Genomic DNA, 20,835 nt, shown 5'->3' on the forward strand with positions numbered 1-20,835 from the left:
CGCGTTGATGCGCGTTTGAAATTTTTGATTGAAGCGGCCTGCAAAATGGTCTAAGATTCGAATTTCACAAACGATAATTAGCCATTAACACGTGCTCAAAATATATTACTACTGATGCTTCTGGTCCGTCTATAGCTTTTGCACATGGTATGCGCCGATGGTGCAACCGAGCGTCAAATTTCTTGGCAGTATATCACATAGCGAGGTTGTGAAGGGGACGGTAAGTATCATCAACCAACTAATTCGTTGAATTAGCAGTTGTGTCTTTGCGATCGAATCATATGAACTAATATTGCGGCGAACTGCTTACAATCTGCAGTTGATTTGTTGAAGATAAGTCAAACTTGCAGGAAAATATTGTTAAAGTCAATTAGATTGGATTTGTTATAGGTAGAGAATTACAGGTTTTCACAGTCTATTTAGGACTGTCATTGGCAAACGATCAAACTCAGTCGTGTAAAAGCAAACCGTGGGAAATAGACGGCTTGCGATGGGGTATTCTAAAGAAATCCGAATTACTGGCTTCGTATGTTCTTCTCACTGTCTATACTCGGTTTGGCGATGTTCTACACGCACATTCGCTGAAGCTGTCCGATTGATTGACGTTTCGGGGCCGTATGATCGCTTATCAGTGTCAGCAACTGTGCTAGTGTATATGTGTGTGTACGTGTTAATGAGCTGAGACCAAAGCGAAAGTGCTAAAAAGCCGATAAGTTATCCAATCGATTCCGTATATCCATATGTACGTTATCAGAGCAAATCGTTCAAGTGTTCGAAATGAGGGAATTGGCCAGCAAATGGAATTTAGCTGTTTGAACCAGCTTGTGACTAAGAGATGAAACGGTTACAAATATATCGAATATCGAACGAAAAACTAATTTTTATGGATAGGATATTTCTGATTAAACCAAAAAAGGGTTACTCACGGTTGTAATCCATAGTTCGCTCCAGTGGCAGTGTTGCGTATGCCGAAGAGGTTGACAAAAACAAACACACTGAATTTTACTTTGAAGTTCTCCACGACGTCACTTACTCTCCACAGAGGCACAGTTTTATTTTTTTTTGCTCGAGGTCGTGAAGGGAGCCCGCGTGCTCGTTACTAGTTTTGGGCCGGCTCACCTTCGGCGGAATTAATTACTCACTGTTATTTATTGGTTTAAGACGACAGGGCTGGATAGCGCCAGTGCGGCAGCCGACACCACTAGCACCGGTCATACGGCGGCGACGGCGGCTCAGATGAAAGAACGTTCCTTCTCTTGCTGATTGAACAGTGATTTTCCTACCTTATTAATGATTTTCGATTTACTCTTGTACGGCCGTGCATAATTGCTCGAAGATTATGTCCTGGAGGTGGAAATTCAACTTAATATCTCAATCGTTTCGAGTGTAAAATCTTAGTCAGAATTTCATAGTCGTTGTAGAAATAATTTACATTTACGATTTCGTAATATAAGAAGGTTTTAAATGAAACCAACTTAATTGAGTGATAAGATTTTTTTTCTAGTTATGTCTTACTATCTGCATCCAATTTGTAGGTCATTCCTGAACCATGTGGTCAAGGGAAAAAGGAACGGAGAATTTCGTCTAAAGAATACGATAGACCTTTTAGCAATTGGAAATAAAGGGCAGCTTGAAAAGTAAACTACATGGATTTAATGTCTTTTTTTGAGGTTTACGTATACTCACTGCCACCAAAAAACTTTAAATCATACTGGGAATCATTATTTTTATGCTCGATTCATCCTTCAACAGTGCTTCGAATACTTTTATGGTAAAAAGATCTGTTGCAAAATTTTGGTTTTATGGCACTGCCTGCAGCATTGAATTTGACGGTTATCGAGATGAAAAGTTGTTCTAGAGTTAATGGAAACATTCACGATCATTACTAGCCTAAAACGGAGCGAAATTCTATTTTTATCTTGACATTTTTTTTATAAAAATACTTCGGCTAGCAGACAAGGTTGAATTCTGTTTTAAGAGTGAGTTTACGAAAAGAGAGGAGTTTGGACATTAGCATTAAAACTACAAATCAAATCAAAAATGACGTTTGGAACTATGAAAATTACAAAAAAAATTACTTTCTTAGCTTTATGTTATTTTTTAAATATATTATTAAGATTTTGATTACCACAATTTATAAATTCAATTGGCTAAAATATTATAAAACTTAACGACAGTCAATAACACACATTTAACAATGTGTTTGAAAAGGATTTTATTTTTGAATTAAAAATAAATCGAAAAAATTCTCATTTGAATTTTTTTCGTGTTTTTATTAATTCTTTGCAATCTAATTTTTTATTAATTTTCAAACGTGAGGTTTTCTTTCCCTTCGCTTTTACGGTCGGTCAGTTAAACTCGATCAGCAACGTTTACTTTCCACACTTACAAACGTTTTCGATTATATAATAGATTATTCCATGCGTGGAAATTCTCCACCACTTTTTTTCTTGAAAAGTTTTTCTGTATCTTAGGATTCGCTCCAATCAACATTTCAACTGCGTTTGGAATTTTGGTCCGACATTGTAAAAAGTTAGAATGACATTTTGACAATTTTAATCATGCTAATATGTACACAATAACTGTTTATCTATCACGCATAGAAATTGCTGTTGAGCAGTGGTGGGCACCGCTAACTGAAAATTTAGCGACGCTAATCGCTAACTTATTAATGTGTTAAAAGTCGTATTGCTATATTTATTACTCGTGTTTTGTAAGTTTCGGACCATTTTAATTTTTTGTGGTCAAACAAACGAAAACAATTACTTTTTAGAGCTATTTACAATAAGGGATCCACAAAACGGTGTTCATACTTGATTTAATAAAAACATGGAGTAACAAAAGTTATTTAGCTTGCATTAAAAATAAATACTTTTAGGAATGCTTTTATAAAAATTCAATTATTATCTGAATCGAAAAAGTAGAACCAAAGTTGTCATAATTTCCAGCGCATTGCAATTTACAAAAGTTATTGGTGTGTCGAAAATTCAATCTAAACCTTGAGCTTGTTCTTCGAAATACTACCGTGGCTTGTACGATAACTGGGACTTCATTCTAGGGTAAAAATACTAAATTTCACTTGTGTCGTAAAGAGAGGAACTCGAGGCAATTAAGACAATTGAACGTTGTTTGAATGAAACATACGTTACAAAAGTAACTTTCGCAGTAAAGTTTATTCATCGTTTGAAGCAATTTACGTACGCCATCAGTAATTCACAGTTTTTTCTAAATAGTTCTATTGTCTCTTCTCTACAAAATTTAGCGAATTAGCGACTAGCGTTTCGAAGGCCAAAGGCGACGCTAACAGTTTCGCTAACCAGCTCAAAAATTAGCGGAATCTCTAAAGAGCTAATTGGACTTTTGCGACGTTAATTAGTGATTAGCGAATTAGCGGAATGGTTTCCACCACTGCTGATGAGTAATGAATCAAAGATAATTTTAGGTAAGTTAATGAATGATTTTTGGTATGTAAAAAAGGCTAAATTCTTCAACACGGTACCCATTTTCAAATGCTAGGATACTCATAACCCAATAAAAATCTATATCTATTTGTGATGAATTTTGATAAATTTGCCCATCATGTTTTGGATTTTTAAATGCTAGTAACTTTTTTTAGACCCCAATTTTCAGATATTTTTTGCTCTACTTGTTCTTAACGCTTTAAATCTTTGATTTGCTAGGGACCAAATGAAATCTAATTTTTTCACCCGTTCACCCGAATTTTGGGATATTTCTTTAATGTTTCTCATTGGCAATATAGTTGTTTTTTTTTTTTTTTTAATTATTAATCACTGTTAACAGTTTATTTATATTTAATATCTTTAGACTGTTTCAGTTACTTTCTTGATTTTTTATCTGTTGAATCAAAAAGATTCTGACTCTAGTTTCGAATTTGAACCTCAGTGCTTTAATTTTTTTCGTAAATTCAATACATTTTTTGTGTTTTTCTTTGTAGTGGAATTAGACTACTGCGTTCATTATTTAGAACTTTTGTAGTATCCTCATTACTATACGTACCATGTTGGATAACCAGTAGGCTGTCCCAAAAAAAATCGATGTTGAAAAAGTCAAGGTGCTCAACCCTAAATTGAAAGATAATGTTATTTATAGCATTTTGTTATTTATTTATATTTTGTTATTTATTATTTGCATTTTGAACATTTCGACTTTCTAAAAAATCGTTTTCAGGTTGCTCAAACGTGATTTATGAAAAAATGACTTTTTCAAGCTACAAAACCACCCTTTTGCATTTTTGTTTAAATCTGTTCGATTCCTACCCAGTACAATTGACCCAGTACAATTGACAGAGTTCATATGACACAGCCTTCGCAGTGAGAGAACACACTCCCAGGCAATTTTTGGCGCACATTTGTGAGCGCATAAATACTTTAGTTCAGGCAAACGTTGGCCCATTCGATTAGGGGAACTGGGAGCAATACGCCCACGTAAGAAGACTCTGTCATTACGTGCCCGTTAATGCGGAATGTAATTTAAAAAAAACTCAAAATTGAAGTTAAAACAGTTGTTTACCGTGTTCTCGTTCTGAATCATAAAAATCTATAAAATACGTCGAGATCGTAAAATTTAAAAAGGTTTTCGAAAGTTTGTTTTCCGTTTCAAGACGCCCCACAACAAAAGGTCAGAATTCGCCGCAACAAAGCGCATGCGCAAAAGTGTTGCTATGATAATTGTTATCTAGCGCATGCGCAGATGGGGTGTTATGCGCAGTGCAACAGGAACGACAGACACTTCTATTAGCGGCACTTTTAATTGATATCAAATTAATGATGAAATACAATATTCAACCCTTAAAAATTAATTAGGCGAATACGCTTGAATATAAAAATTGTTTTCGCATAGTTTCAACGTAAACTGGACATAAAATCTAATAAAACTAGAAAACATTGAAAAATATACGATAACAAAAATGAGAGTATTATTGGTTGCACTACAAGCGTTTTATTTATCTTCGCATGGGGCATTTTGATCCGTCTCGAACAGCTTTATAAAAATCGTTTAAACTATTCGAATAACAATTTAATCATGTAATTTTACCTTGGCTGCTGAATACAAAGAACTTTGTCCATAGGAAACTCACTTTACAGGTACGTAGTATTGTTATTGGGTGGCGTAATGTCTTACAGAACGACTGCAACTGATAGGTCTCATATACATTGCCAAATGTATTCTCCAATTTTCGCAGTATTTATGCAATATAGGAAGGAAATATAGTCCACACATGTTAAAAATGTAAAAAAGAAGAGATTGGCTTCTAAATTATTCTAACACTTGCGTACCTGACCCCTCCAGAGCCGGGAAAATGAAAATTCGTTTACCTGCCATTCTGCAAGATCTAAACCGAATTTGATCGAACCTTTTTTAAAAGATTACGAATTTATCATAGCTTTTGGGACAGTAGGGGACATTTTGAAATTTTTCATTCTTCCGGATTTATCGCGGGGAACCGTGGGGTAAGTACCCTTCCAGAGACACTGGCTAAATTAAAAACGGTGGCGAAACCGTGCTTGCGAATTGTCAAACTTTAAGTTTTTGCAAAACAACTCTGTTGGCGATCGATATTTGACCTTAGGGGTATTCATTCAACTCCGTTCGAGTTTTTATTCTGAAATTTTGCGTAATTAAGGGAAGGGTCAAGTAGATGGGAAAGAGCCGGAGATTAACGGTCTGAATCTACTAAGATTCGAACTCATGACCATTCGCTTGTCAAAGCGGACTCTGTAACCTTCAGGCTATGAGCTCTCCTAATTTATAGCTCATTAAATGCTCTTGAAAAACGTGATTTTCATAATAATTTTATTCATTTTTCTGAATTTTCGGAAAACATAACTATGCATTCGATTTTTTTAAATATTTTCCTCAGTAATTTTTTGATACATCCAGGTGCCAATTGAATGCTTACATACGTAGATAGTTTTAATAAATGTACCTAACATTTTCCATAACATATATTCTTTTCAAAAATATTGTTCTGCTAGCTTAGGGAAAAAGTTAGCTGAACAATTATCAAAAACAGCATTTTCAATCAATAAACTGTTGTAGAATGGTCAAAATAATTTGATCTTAATCAATGCTCTCACCGACGCCCGGCAATGCGACTCCAGCCAGCCCCCCCCCCCTTCCCGTTGATTAACGGACTGGCGCAAACGGCTTTTCTTCCTCATGCGATTTAAGCTTCAGAAAATTTCCCGGTGTCCGCTAAGAGTTAATCTAGACCAGTTGAGTTGATTGTGAGTGGATCCCGCCACCCCACAACCATCGACACTTATGTCGGCGTTGGGATTCAAACCCAGGCAACCAGCGTGGTTGGCGGAGATGTTACCATCAGTATGTTTGATGGTTTGATTGCCAGTTTCATGTTGATGCAGGTTCCTTAGCAAACGTGCTGCATTAACATTGAAATTTTTCGAAAGCTAAAACAGATAGAGAGTTGGAGTCAAAGAACGAACCGTAGATTGGTCAAAAACGTTCAATTTGAGCTAAAAAACAATAATGTTGACCAGTTTTTTGTGAGAATATATTAAAATACATTTAAAACAGTACAGGCCTTGTTCGATTTTGGCAACACGTCCAAATTTAAGTTTTTTTTAATGTCTACTGGACTGAAGAGAGAATTCAATTCAACGCTTGGATGGTTGCTGGTGGCAACACGTCCAAAGTTGTTATGTTGCCAAAATTGAACCGTGCCAAAAACGAAACGTGCCAAAACCGAACGAGGTCTGTACAACGAACACTTTTGCTTACAGAATGTTATTTTGTTTATTCATTCAGGCATCTAATGTATCTAATAGAAAATTTTCTCAATATTCAAATAAAAATTAAAAGAAGAATTGCTCTAAGTAGTGTACACTTTAAAATACAGCCACTTTATGAAAGAGTACCCTAAAAATGTAAAATTTGAATAACTCCGAGTAAATCACCCAGAGCCGTGCTACTCCATTTGCGTCAGGTAGGGGCATAGAATTCTTATTTAATTAAACTTTTTTTTTAGAGAAAGCAGTTTATTACAGCTTAAAAAAGGTTCACATTATTCACACGATTTTTGCCTTTCTCCTAGAAAGGTATAGCAATCACTTGTAAAACCGAAAGTATAAAAGTGCTCCAAAGGGCCGAAAGGCATATATCACTCGACTCAGCTCGACGAGCTGAGCATTTTCTGTATGTGTGTGTGTATGTGTGTGTGTGTGTGTGTGTGTGTGTATGTGCAGATTTTTATTATCACTCACTTTTCTCAGAGATGGCTGGACCGATTTTCATGAAATTATTTGCAAATGAAAAGTCTTGTTGTCCCATAAGACCCTATTGAATTTTATTGTAATCGGATTTTTAGTTTAGAGGTTATGTATCAAATGTAAAAATCATGAAACATCATTATCTCAAAAACTACACAACCGATTTGAACAGAATAAATTACAAATGAACGGGCTACTTTAAGAACCCTTAACTTTTGAATTTTATGAAGATTGAACTATTGGTTCAAAAGTTATGAAAAGAAACGTGTTCTGAAGACTGTTTAATCTCACTCATGTTTCTCAGAGATGGCTGGACCGATTTTCATAAAATCAGTGTCAAATGGAAGGTCTAGTTGCCCCATAAGACCCTATTGATTTGTTTTGCGATCGGACTATTACTTTGCATGTTATGTTCAAAAATGTGAAATCCAACTATGAAAAGGAACATATTCCGAAGACTACTTGGACTCATTCACATTTCTCAGAGATGGCTGAACCGATTTTCACTAAATCAGTGTCAAATGAGAGGTCTAGCTGCCTCATAACACCCTATTGAATTTAACTATAATCGGACTGTAACTTTGTCTGTAATGTGTCGAAATGTGAAAATCACGAAACATCATTATCTCAGAAACTACACAACCGATTTGAATATTATCAATATTATTATCAGATGAGCAGGCTAAGGGTTAACTGATGAATTATGATTGAACACGTGGTTTCAAAGTTTGGCTGCCCTATACGTTCCCATTTTATTTGATTATGATCGAACTTAAGCAACCGTTATGTATTAAATTGTTAATAAAACAACTAAAGTCCATTATCTCAAAGACTACATGACTTAATTGAACAAAACTAGTGTCATACGAACGCGTCATCTCTCGAACTTACAAATAACAAACTTCATAACAATTTGATATGTGGCTCAAAAGTCATGGAAAGAAAAGAAATTTAAAGACTATTTAAAACCATACCTGCTTTGATCGATATATGTGGCCTCAACATAATTTAAATGTGGTATCGTACTATTTGAATGTTCCAAATTTATTGATTCCTTGCGATGTGTGAAAAGTCTGCAAATGCACGACGAATCGGTCATAGGATATGATCAAAGTCAAATAACAAATTGTTTGAAATGATTGAGTTTATCGAAATGACAATATCCTCGACTTTTGGCTTCTGTACATCGCCTTAATTCTGAATATATTCATATTGGGTGGTATTCTGTCATTATCAGCAGACTTTCTGGCATTAATCTGACACCGGAAATACCCATATTGGGAGGTACTTTTGGTTGTTTTCCAGAAACTAAAAGTGGTCGTCTTCAAATTCAAAAAAGTGTCCAGGGTCAATGTTTGGTTTCTATGCATCATCACGTTTACGGAAATATCCATATTGAGTATTTTTCGGTCATTTCCGACTGTTGACTATAAGTTGCCATTTAGCAATTCAAAATGGTGCCTGAGGTCAATTGTTAGCTCATTGCATCATTCTAGTTCCAGAGGTACTCATATTGGATGGTATTTGGTTATTTTAGGCTATTTTTCACAAACCGGAAGTCGCCATCTTGGATTTTAAAATTGCATTTGGGAACAATTTCTGGCCTCCGTGCGTCAATCTGGTCAAAGAAACGCTCATATTAGGTGGTAATTGATCATTTTCGGCTGTTTTCTAGACACCGGAAGTCGCCATCTTACAATTAAAAATGTTGTCTGAGGTCGATTTGTGGCTTCAGTACGTCGTAACAATTCCGGAAATACCCATTTTGGATGATATTTGGTTATTTTAGGCTGTTTTTCACAAACCGGAAGTCGCCATCTTGGATTTCAAAATGGCATTTAAGATAATGTCTAGCCTTTGAGCGTCATTCTGGTTGAAGAAACACCCATATTGGGTGTTATTCGATCATTTTCGGCTGTTTCCCAGGAACCGGAAGTCGCCAACATAGAATCCAAAATGGGGTGTGTGGTCGATTTCAGCTGCTGTGTATCATTCTAGATCTGGAGATACTCATGTCAGACGAAAATCGGCCAGTTTTGGCTGTTTCCCAGAAATCAGAAGTTGCCATCCTACAATTCATAGTGGTGTTCTTGCAACATTCTGGCTTCGGAGATACTCATATTGGGTGGTATTTGGTCACTTTGGGCTGTTTTTCAGAAACCGAAAGACGTCATTTTGAACTTTACAATTGCCTGTGAAATCAATTTCTGTCATCTGGGCGTAATTCTGGTTCCGAAAACATTCATATTGAATGGTATTTGGTCATTTCCGGCTGTTTGCCAGACACCGGAAGTCACCATCTTAAAATTCAAGATTGTGTCTGTGATCAATGTTTAGATTCTCTGCATCTTTCTGGTTCCGAAGATACTCATATTTAATGGGAATCGTCCATTTCAGGCTGATTTCCAGAAACCGGAAGTTGCCATCTTACAATCCAAAATGTTGCCTGAGGTCGATTATGGAACATATTTGTTACCACTAAAACATACACCTGCCAAATTTGGTTCCATTTAGTTGGTTAGCTCTCGAGATGTGCAGAAATTTGTGTTTCATTTGTATGGCATCCCACCCTTCCAAAAGAAGGAGGGGTGTCAAAACATTATGGACATATTTTTTATCCCTTAAAACATCTACATGCCAAATTCGGTTTCATTTGCTTGGTTTGTTCTTGTGTTGTGCAGAAATTTATGTTTCATTTGTATGGGACCCCTCCCTTCAAGAAAAAGGAGGGGTCTCAAACTATCATAGGAACCTTTATAGGCACCAAAAACCCCTAAATACAAATTTTCACGCCGATCGGTTCGGTAATTTTCGAGCCTATATGGATTAGACAGACAGACAGAACCGGATTGCATTTTATAAGTATAGATTACAACATCAATATTTTTTAAGAGTGAATATACATTTATTGGATTGAAGCGTTCATGTAAATCTATTTTTACAAATAAAAGTTTGAATGAGAAAGGCTGGGTCTTACCGCTAGGTGGATTAATTCAGGTTTTTTTGTATTATGCATTACTTTTCACATGCTAATTTTCAAATTTCCTATCAAATTATTGAACTGCTGAGTTATAGCAATAACGTTTTAGCCAGGCCAAGCCTGGGTGCTACATTCCGGATTCAGAACTTGACCTTCTGTTTATTCATACACAGATTTCGCAGCCGACTGTTTAGTGTACAGGACAATTGCGGGGCTAGCGCTACGATCCCACTGACACTAACAGTCTTTCCCGAGCCGAGAGTCGAACCTACGACGACTGGCTTGTTACGCCAGCATCGTACCTCGAGACCATCTGGGAGATAATAAAATAACGTTTTACGTAACATAAAAAATGAACTAAAATTGCCGATTTTTCATGAGTTCACCTTCACGTGCACTGACGAAACTATCCATGCAGTATCCATCACCTATGAGTCAGCAAAAAAATCGGCAGAACTATCAGTCGAACTCTAACCGTGATGGCGTAAACAGTGGAGCTACTCCATTCAGAAGCATGCAAAAACGGACATACAGACATGTCAGAAAACGGCAGTCCCATTCATTGGTCTCGGAGCTGCACGCAATAACGCAGCGGCAGCGGCTGAATAAGATGGTCAAGTCGATTTACCCGGCGAGTAGCGGTGGTGGCAGGGCACTTCCTATTTTACTTTCCCCGCGGCTGAATATCGATGTGATACCTAAAATCTCCCAAATGGTCTCAAGGTACTATGCTGGCCTAACAAGCCAGTCGTCATAGGTTCCAGTCTCGGCTTGGGAAGGACTGTTAGTGTCAGTAGTATCGTTTTCAAAAAAAATATTTAAAACAAATTAAAGCTATGCATGCGTAATTACAATTTCGAAAAATTTTTAAAAATCAATTAAACTGTAATGAAAACCAAGACAAGTTTTCCTTAAGAGCATTTAATGAGCATTGAATTATTTCAATCGTTATAGAACTGATTGTTAGCTAAAAATGTTATTTTCGTGTATTGTTCTGCTAGCTATTTTTTTAAGCTAGCAGAACAGAGCATTTTTCAAAGAAAGGACGGAGTATTTAATTCGGTGTTATGGCATTTAATTAGCATTGAATGAGCACTATAAACTATTTAAACTATATTTCGTGCTATAAACTATTTGTTCTGCTGACTTTGTACTTCTAGCTTTGGGGACGTCAAGGCAGATCATTTTCAGCGATTTTGTATAAAAAATAAAAAAAACACAATAAATGGCAGTGTTCCCATGACAAGGAAATATTTCACTATCATGAAATATTCATTCTCTTTTCCTTCGTTTTTTTTTAATTTTTCCTAAAAAAGGTTAAGCCATCCGTCAGTCGCAAATGTGTTCGTTTTTTTTTTTTTTGAAAATTTAATACTCTGAATTTTGTTGTGTGAACTATAATTTTGTGAATTCGGTTTGTGTACTGTACAGTGGCATTATGCGATTACCTTGGAAGAAACCGGCACCTAGAATCGCGCTCTTGGATTAATTTTGACGTTTTTATACGATAACGCTTTGCTGTTTGATTTTCATTTTTACCGTACCAAAAATGAGGGGAAGATCATTTGGTTGGATATTCAGCAAGTTTTATTGCGTGACTGGAAACTATTCGCGTGAAATATTTCATCAGAGTATAACAGTTCGTTACAAGAATGGAAATCTAACGTAGCTAAAAAGGAGCAGCGGTAATTGAAAGAAAAATTGAAAGGAATCGGTTGTAATTTACAAAGAATTTTACTAGTGAAATTGATTTCTAATAGCACCTATTGCAACATAATCTTTGCATCCAAATTGCAAACTTTATGCTCGACATACTTGGAGCACGAAACTTTGCTGAAGTCTGGAAATTGATTGGATGAGTAACAAAGAACTGGCCTATGTATTCCATGCAATTAACACATGCAGTTGTATTTTTAAATTCATGCAAAAATACAACTGCAATGCTGCATAGTTGTGAAGGTTATGGCTACATTCAAATTCAAATACCAGGTTTTTTACGCGGATTTTTTTACGAGGATTTTTTTTACGTTGATATTCGAGTTTTTTCAGATGGATGTTTGACTAGTTCCTAATATTTAAAAGCATTTTATTTTTACTCTCCGCTTTTGGGGCTAGGGGGTTTGAGATCTTTCAAAATGGCGGTTATTTTGCGTGCAATAACGATACTGAATACCAGCAAAATGTCCGGAGGGAAACGAGTTAAGTAAAGAAAAAATGTTCAAATTTTGAAACTCACTTGTAACTTGTATAAATAAAATTCTTAAGTAGGATTCCCTTATTTTCTTGACACCGAATTTTCAAAAAACTGATATGAAAAAACCAAAATTTCGAATAAAATACTGTGACGTCGAAATTGAACTGAGTTTCCGAAAATAAATACTCGGTTCGTTACATATTCAAACGTGCTTTGTGTCGGATTCAGTCCGAAATAAAATTGAACTTCGAAAATCCGTTTATAAGCTATAGTTTTGAACTATTTTATAATTTGAGAAAATGCGCTCTAACAAAAAACATATATGCCAAACAACTCTTACCCGAAATGTATGTAACATGGGCAAACAACTAATTATTACGACCATTAATTACGAAATGAATTTCTGTGGAAATTAGGATTTCATTCAGGACAAAGTGGATTTCTGTGGAGTCAGAAGTAGAATCAGGAGGAGGAGTCTGAAATATGATCAAATCTTGAGCACGTGGTTTGGGAAGGGCTCCCTAAACAATTTAGTATTAGGGGCGGGTTCTACAAACTTGAAATAAACAATTAGCTAATCGACCGACTTTCGCAAACATGGTTAGTAATTTATAGTAAAGCAACAGTGTTAAGTTGCTGCGCTGCTGTTTTCCCAATTCACCAATAAAAAAATAGAATAGATATCGAAGATATCGCTCCAAATTTGCAGTCTCTCACTAGAGAGCAGTTTTCGTTTCGATTCATTTACTCTATTGTTTTATTGTTTACATTATCGTGAAATACACTGAACAAACAGTTGCACTCCGGCCAAGCAAGAGGACGATTGACCGACTTCATAGCTAGATTAAATCCGCAGAACTTCCAGTGGCCAACGTGGAGCAAAAAAATCAATCAATCAATCATTCTGGTCCGCGTCTGATAACGCATGTTGACGACGTGGGAAAAGTCACACGTGCTACCGGTTTCACCGGTTTACATTACCTCCCCAGATGCATTGCACTCGCATATATGCAAGCGAAAGCCGTCGGCAACAACATCGGTTTGAATGTTGCGACTCTCAATATTTAATCACCTACGTCAAGATTAATACCGACTTCGTGAAGGTGTTTATAAATTTCTAGTTGCAGGCAGATTTGGTAATCTAAAGTATCAATTTTAGAAACTGTTGAGATTTTTAACGCACTGCGTTTTAGTTGAGCAATTTCGTTAACTGAATTTCAAACAATTAGGTACACGTAATCGAAACTATTCATAATAATAAACCCATCCAACTGCAGTCTCGAAACCCATTTACACGTCGTAGCAAGGCATTGAGCTAAACGATTATTACCAACCGAACGGCAGAGAATTCTATCTCCCGTAAAACAAAAACGTGCTAATTTCCGCACCTCTCACTTGTACTTGAATGGCTCAACGCCTCAGCCTGTCTGCGCGAAGCGCACCGACTTACTCCGGCTGGATTACGGACAACACACATGTACAACCGCTTTTCGGAGCTTCAACTACTTAGCCGCGGTCGTCGTCATAATTTTCATTACTACGAAATTATGTAATACGCGCAAACCCGTTGACTTTGCCACAGTTGCCCCAAGGCATCGCATAACAACGACGACGGCGACGTGACGGAGTTAATTGTATCGCACTGCCTTTGCGTTTGTACCGATATACATAAAACTGCACTTTAGCTGCTGTTGTGACGGGTTCTGAGCTGAATCGAGTGGTGCCGCCGTCTCAAATCCAGAGCCCACCAGTTAGAAGGGAGAACCTCGAATTAGCCGCACAATTTGTTTTCAGTAAGCGACTCCCACGCTGCTAGCAGCCAAGGACTCCGATCTCAATACACCACCTGAACAAATCACTTTAGTCAATTATCGCTAAGATAGAGAACCGAGATATCATCCGAAACCACATGATGCACTATCGCGACCGAATACGACGACGCACCCTTGTTTGTTTAGGTTGCCTTTGAGTGGGCTCTGCAAACCTGCGCGAATGATCCCAAACGACTGGCAGCCGGTGCAGGGCAACCCCGGGCTCCAAAACTCTAGCTAAATAGAATCACAGGGGAAGCTACCGATCCGCCAATCCAACCGTCACACTCAGCCGTAGAATTACACTAACCGTGGCAGGTAGGCCAGAGATATTAGAACTGCTGCACATTATCAGCTGGGTTGAGCTTAGTATATATGCCCCGCGGGTAGAGCGATGGATGGTGGTGGCGAGCGACGAAGGCCCCGAAATGCAAAACTGTGAGCGCACGATACGCCATTGACTATGGCGTAGTGCCGCCGCTGCGTTGTCGGTGGATGCGAGGGGTGGTAGTGACGTGAAGTGTGCCCAACACAGCCACTGCCGCCGATAGCTGCTTGGTAGAAGGCTTGATAGCTGATAGGTTGGTTCAAGTTTTGTTTTACGTTGTTACGAGCAAATTGAGAGACAAGAGATCGGGAAAGTTACTACATGAGACAGATTAAGATTACGTTCTGATGTAATCTTATTGATCTTTCGTATAATTTCATTTCATTACACATACATTTATCGATGAAAAGAAGCATCAAAATTTGTATTATTAGGAACTCGGTTATAAAACTTGTAATTGAACCTGTAATTATTATATAAGCAGCGTTTTTTGTCAATAATGCCTAACATTTTTTTCAGAGACCTAAATGAGTCTTCTCGTAAACATAAAGTTGAAGCGACGAACCCGGCGAGCAACTACAGTATGTTCCATAAAAAAAATGCGAAAGTTTTCAATACTTATATTTGGGTATCTTTGAACATTATTTTTTAAGTTTTAATGCGTGTGTGTAATCATCTGCCTGTTTACTCTGAGACAATGTAAACAAAACAGTGGATCGCGAGTAATAAAGTTGAGAAAAATGTACGTGGAGAAGCGCCCAAGAGCCCGTAAAACAAATTGCAACGATTGTGGGTTGTCACCTGGCTACCATTTACCGTATCCAACGATCACTCGAACACCACGGAAGCCGGGAAGTGGCCGTCCACGGTTCGCTCGCACACCGAAGGTCATCAGATTAGTGAAAGACAAAGTGAGGCGAAATTCTATCAGATCGACCCGAAAATTGGCTAAGGAAGCCGATATTTCAAAAACTACCATGCAATGGTTGGTCGAAGAAAATGTTCGTCCAGGGCAAGAGTAAAGCGCCACCTTGTAACGGATCGAATCAAACAGCTAGGGCTGGAGAGCTCGAAACGTTTTGTGTCAGCATTAAAAAGAAGCATACCATCAACGTATCCCGTATCTAACACACGTACAGACAAGTTAGTTTCGCCAAGAAAGATAGAGGATGTTCCAGACAACGTGAAATTCAAGTTTACAACCAAGCATCTGACCGGAGTCATGGTTTTCGGGGCAGTTGCGTCCAATGGCTTGATAATGCCTCCAGCTTCTGAAAAGCTGGATTGAAGGTTAATACCGAGGTTTACATGAACATTTTGAAGGACCACGTCCTGCCATGGATGAAAGCCAGCACCATTTTCCAACAGGACGGAGCATCGTGTCATACCTCGAAAAGGACTCAAGCGTGGCTGAAGGAAAACATGGAATTTTGGCCAAAGGACATTTGGGCTCCTATCAGTCCGGATTTCAATCCTTTGGATTACTCAAATGTTAAGGCTAAGGCCTGTGAACGTTCTCGCCCCAGTGTTGGCGCTTTAAAGCTTCCATTACCACAGCATGGAACTCGATGACTGACTCATGCATTGAGAAGATATGCTCTCGATTCCGTCCCCGTTTGGAGAAGGTGATTGCCAAAAATGGTGGACATATTGAGTAATGTAATCATGAAAGGTTTAATAAACGATTTTCAAATAAAATTGTGATTTTTTTTTAATTTTCTATGAAAAAACTTATTTGAAACTGAAGTATGGATTTTTCGCATTTTTATAGGACATTCTGTACCATGTGAACTCTCACGTAAGTTGACGCGTTTTGGTAATGGCTAGGGGCACTAAAATTCACAGGAATGGTTAAAAAGCTATAATCTTTCAAGGTCAGCTATTTCGAGCTTTGAGGCAGCCTCTTCTTTGCTTTTGTCGACCACTGTTATCGTCAACGCAGTAAGGTGGCGTACAACAGCGTCTGACCCGGAGCGAGCAGCTGAGTTATGGAATGTTGTATTCTGCCAGCAACACCTTAGATGGCAGCCCCATCAGCAGGATGTAAGTGTCGCGACCCTGGTAAGGTAGCATACCGAAACCATTTTTCAATCACAAACAACGAAAGTAGAAATACGGAATGGATCAATCGGCAAAGACCTAGACTACGAACACGGAAAAAGATTAAGGTAAACGATTGGAAATTGGGTACTTGGAACGTCCGATCTCTCAATGAAGCGGTGCGGGCTGGCTTGCTTGCTCGAGAACTACAGCGGCAGGGAGTCGAAATCGCAGTGATTCAGGAGGTTCGGTGGCCATATTCCGGAAAAAGGGAATTCATGCAATCATGCGTGCGAATAGCTGGCGAGACATCAGCCGCGTTTGTAACGTTGGACGGACTGAAGCAGGGGGATGCGCTCTCCAACTTACTGTTCAACATCGCTCTTGAGGGTGCAGTACGAAGAGCAAACGTGGAAAGAAACGGTACGATCATCACGAATTCTCACATGCTTCTTGGTTTTGCGGACGACATCGATTTCATCGGTATCAACCGTAAGGCCGTGGAGGAGGCTTTCTTTTCTTTTACGAGGGAAGCAGCGAGATTGGGACTTGTTATTAAATCTGCCAAAACGAAGTACATGGTAGCTGGCAGGGAGCATGGGAGTTCCCGTGGTGTTGGTGCTGAGGTGGAGATGAATGGAGAACGATTTGAAGTGGTTGACGAATTCGTTTATCTTGGTACGCTTATGGTATGCGACAACGATATGAGCCGTGGAGTGAAACGACGAGTTGCAGCTGCGATCAGGGCCTTTTACGGACTACGTAACTAGCTAAGGTCCCTTGATTTGCAAACTCGCACAAAACTAGCGCTGTATAGGATGCTGATACTCCAGGCCCTTTACGGTCATGACGCATGGACGCTGGAGGAAGCTGATCGACGAGTGCTCAGAGTTTTTGAGCGTCGAGCTCTGCTATCGATACTTGGCGGTAAGCTGGAAGTTGGAGTGTGGCGCAGACGCATGAATCACGAGTTGTATCAGGTATACAAACACGCTGATATAATGAAGGTAATACAGCGGGGCAGGTTTTAGTGGGCTGGACATGTAGCCAGAATGCCTGACGAGAGAGCCGCCAAAACTATTTCCAGTAGAGAACCAGGAAGAGGCCTCGCACGCGGTGGATGTGAGCGGTAGAAAAAGATCTGCTGGTGTACGAGGAGACTAAAGAACGGCTGAACAAGACAGAAGAAGCTGGACACCTTTAATTCGTTCGGGCCTAGACCGGTGAACGGTCCGCTAGCCAACAAAGTAAAGTAAGATTAGTGGATATGCAGTGATTAAAAGCGTACGATTCAGTTAAGAGAAATGAGTTATGGTAGATAATGCTCGAGCATGGTTTTCCAACAAAACTAATAAGACTGATTCGTGCCACCCTTGATGGTTCCACATCAAGCGCCAGGTTAGCCGGTAAGATATCGAACGCTTTCGTGACGTTAGATGGTTTGAAGCAGGGTGACGGTCTATCAAACTTATTGTTCAACATCGCATTAGAAGGTGCTGTACGAAGGGCTGGCGTGCAAAGAAGCGGCACCATCATTACGAAGTCTCGCATGCTCTAAGGTTTTGCGGACGATATCGACATCATCGGTATTAGCTGCGAAAATTGGGCTTGTCATAAATTCTTTTTAAACGAAGTACACGGTGTTTGGTAGAGACCGTGGTAGCCCGTCGGATGTTGGTGCTGCGGTAGTGATAGATGGGAAATCACTTAAAGTAGACGACGAACTTGTTTACCTGGGTACATTGGTGACGTGCGACAATGAGGTAAGCCGTGAGATAAAGAGACGAATAGCGGCCGCAAACAGGGCTTCCTGCAAATTACCTAACCAGCTGAGGTCCCACAGCTTGCAAACCCAACAAAACTAGCACACTATAAAACACTAATACTCACGCCATAAGGCGTGAACTATGAAAGGGGCCGATCGGCGAGCTCTTGGTGTTTTTGAGCGTAGAACCTTGCGGTCAGTGTACATACTAATCGGCGGGTACAGTGAACCGGATAAAAGACTGCAGGCTACAGTGGGCTGGGCATGTAGCTTGAATGCCGGAGAAATGATCAGCAAAAACAATATTTAGCAAGAATCCTGATAAAGTCCATCGACTTCGAGTAGACCCCGCACTTGTTGGATGTGTGCTGTAGACGAGGATGCCCGCGAAATAGGTGTTAGAGGCGACTGGAGGATTGAAGCCCAAGACTGGACTGGATCAATAATCGGTCTGTCGCCGCAAAAGTGAAGTAACAGTAAGTAATGACGACTCGTTACAAGGATGAAAAACTAGTGTACCTATCTGTAAAGGTGCTGCGTTCATTGGAAGCAGGGATACCAGCTGTACAGATTTGTCTGCACAATGCAGACTTTTAGAGTCCGTGTTAAAATGTTTACTGATTTGTTGATACAAGAGATAGTCAATTTGTAGGTACAGGGGCACGCCATTCGTTCCTGGAGTGGACAATGCAACCTTTATTAAAAAAATTTTTTATTGTAAGGTTCCTGATGAAAATCCTAAAGATAGAGTTGTCACACGCAATATTTTTGAGCAAAAATGTAAATGTCTTCTACTACAGGTTCCTCTGGGGACTTTCGGATGAAAAATAGCCATTTCTCGATGAGTTCTTGGCCGATTTCTGATCTTGATGATGGTTCTCCCATCTATGTTTTTGATGCAAATAATCATTTTTATCAGGCAACCACTTACCAAATCCATCCGAAAAACAGTAGGTTTGCCATGCCCACCGGAACTCAGGAATATTTCCTACGTCCGGTGATCTAGGCCATATTTGCGATCAGAAAATGAGACCTTAAAAGTGTACCAGTTAACCCTTTCCCGCTCATGGTGACTCTAAAGCACCAAGAATTATGTCATCATATCTTGACATAAAATAGTTTGTTGTGCTTACGATTGTTCCATAAACTTTTATATGCTGCCTCAGAGCATCACTGGGCATTTTCTTCAAAATACTACAGTTGACAGTAATTTTAGATAGTCTACAAAGTGTTCAGCTTGAATTTTCTCGGGAAGTTATAAATTTTAATGATAAACCGTGAGCGGGAGAGGGTTAAATGGTGTTCGAATTATTAAAATCTAACAATATTTGGTAAAGTTACAACATTTCAAAGTTAAAAGTTGATTGGAAGTGAAAATTGCAATCTTTTTGAATTTTCACTTCCAATCAAAGATGCCTGTTGTCATTTTCGAAAAAAGTTTCTCCAGTGGAAATCACTGGTGACCATTACTGTATGCCAGTTTTTCAGTTACAAAACTTTGCACCCATAAAACATAAACGCGTAAAAAGCGATTTTAGTATAGTTGCACGAGAGATTTAGTTTTGCATTACCCGAGCCACAAATATTCTAGTAGCAATCATAACCTATTGAGACTGTATGAGAAAAGGTTAAAAATTGAATGTGATTGTATTTAAAAATGCAAGCGGAGTTATAATTATAAATTAAATATGTCTGTCAAATAAAACTTCAAGAATAACACAATCCTCTATTTACACACTATTAAAGCTACAATATAACAAAATTGATATAAACTGAATAACAGAAGACTCTTTTATAGCTTGAATTTTCTCCGCTTCCCGTTGCACGTGAATCACCCTAACAACAGTTTATTATAATTGATGCGCGAGAGATTGCGAGCAAAACGCGGTTGCCTTTGGCGTCAGATGATGGTTCTCTCGTTTAGGAAAAGAGCGGTTAATACCCATATCGTTAAGTACCATATTTCGATTTTCTTTTCGCTGTAAGAAATCTTAATAGATAAAGGCTTCAATTCCCAACATGGAAAACTCTCGTAGTACATTGTCGTCATCAGCTGATAAAAAAGCTTATATTCACCGATAAAAAAACCTTTCCGGTATTACTCACACCTATTCATCTGGATCGTACGTTTCAGTCTAAAACTGAAAACAAGACAACTCGTCTCACGTGTCTGTATCATTGTTTGTTTTGTGGAGCCTATTTTTACCACTACGCATTTACGCTTGTTTGTGTTATCAAACTGATTCGAACCAGTTTCGGCACTTATTGGTAATTTTTCGAAACAAATGAGTAAACAGTCGAGCCGTACACAGGCGATATATGGTTTGTGATAACACTTGTTCAAATTCAGCGCTGTCCCATAAAATGCGCATTTGTCCCAGAAAACAGAGAAATGGAATTTAATGAATTGTACCAACGCTGCTTGATCATTTATTTTTCTGGGGCTTTCTTCCGGCACAGATATAGA

The 20,835-nt window shown here is 38.6% G+C and overlaps 1 protein-coding gene across 9 annotated transcripts in view; it reads right to left on the reverse strand.

The window, feature by feature from the left end:
• LOC129723213 (high affinity cAMP-specific and IBMX-insensitive 3',5'-cyclic phosphodiesterase 8) overlaps positions 1–20,835 on the reverse strand; it is a 202,008-nt gene that overhangs the window by 177,966 nt on the left and 3,207 nt on the right. For 2 of the 9 annotated variants that reach the window (XM_055677284.1, XM_055677281.1), the window contains exon 2: positions 927–1,344. The exons of 5 other annotated variants lie outside the window; for them this stretch is intronic. In XM_055677284.1, coding sequence (XP_055533259.1) covers positions 927–939 — 13 coding nt within the window. In that variant the 5' untranslated portion in view covers positions 940–1,344. Of the gene's footprint in view, positions 1–926; positions 1,345–13,812; positions 14,526–20,835 lie in introns of those variants that run through there. 2 more of the 9 variants (XM_055677282.1, XM_055677283.1) reach the window with 2 other exon arrangements.

Source organism: Wyeomyia smithii, chromosome 2 (genome assembly GCF_029784165.1).
Source record: "Wyeomyia smithii strain HCP4-BCI-WySm-NY-G18 chromosome 2, ASM2978416v1, whole genome shotgun sequence".
In the NCBI taxonomy this organism is placed as follows: Eukaryota; Metazoa; Arthropoda; class Insecta; order Diptera; family Culicidae; genus Wyeomyia; species Wyeomyia smithii.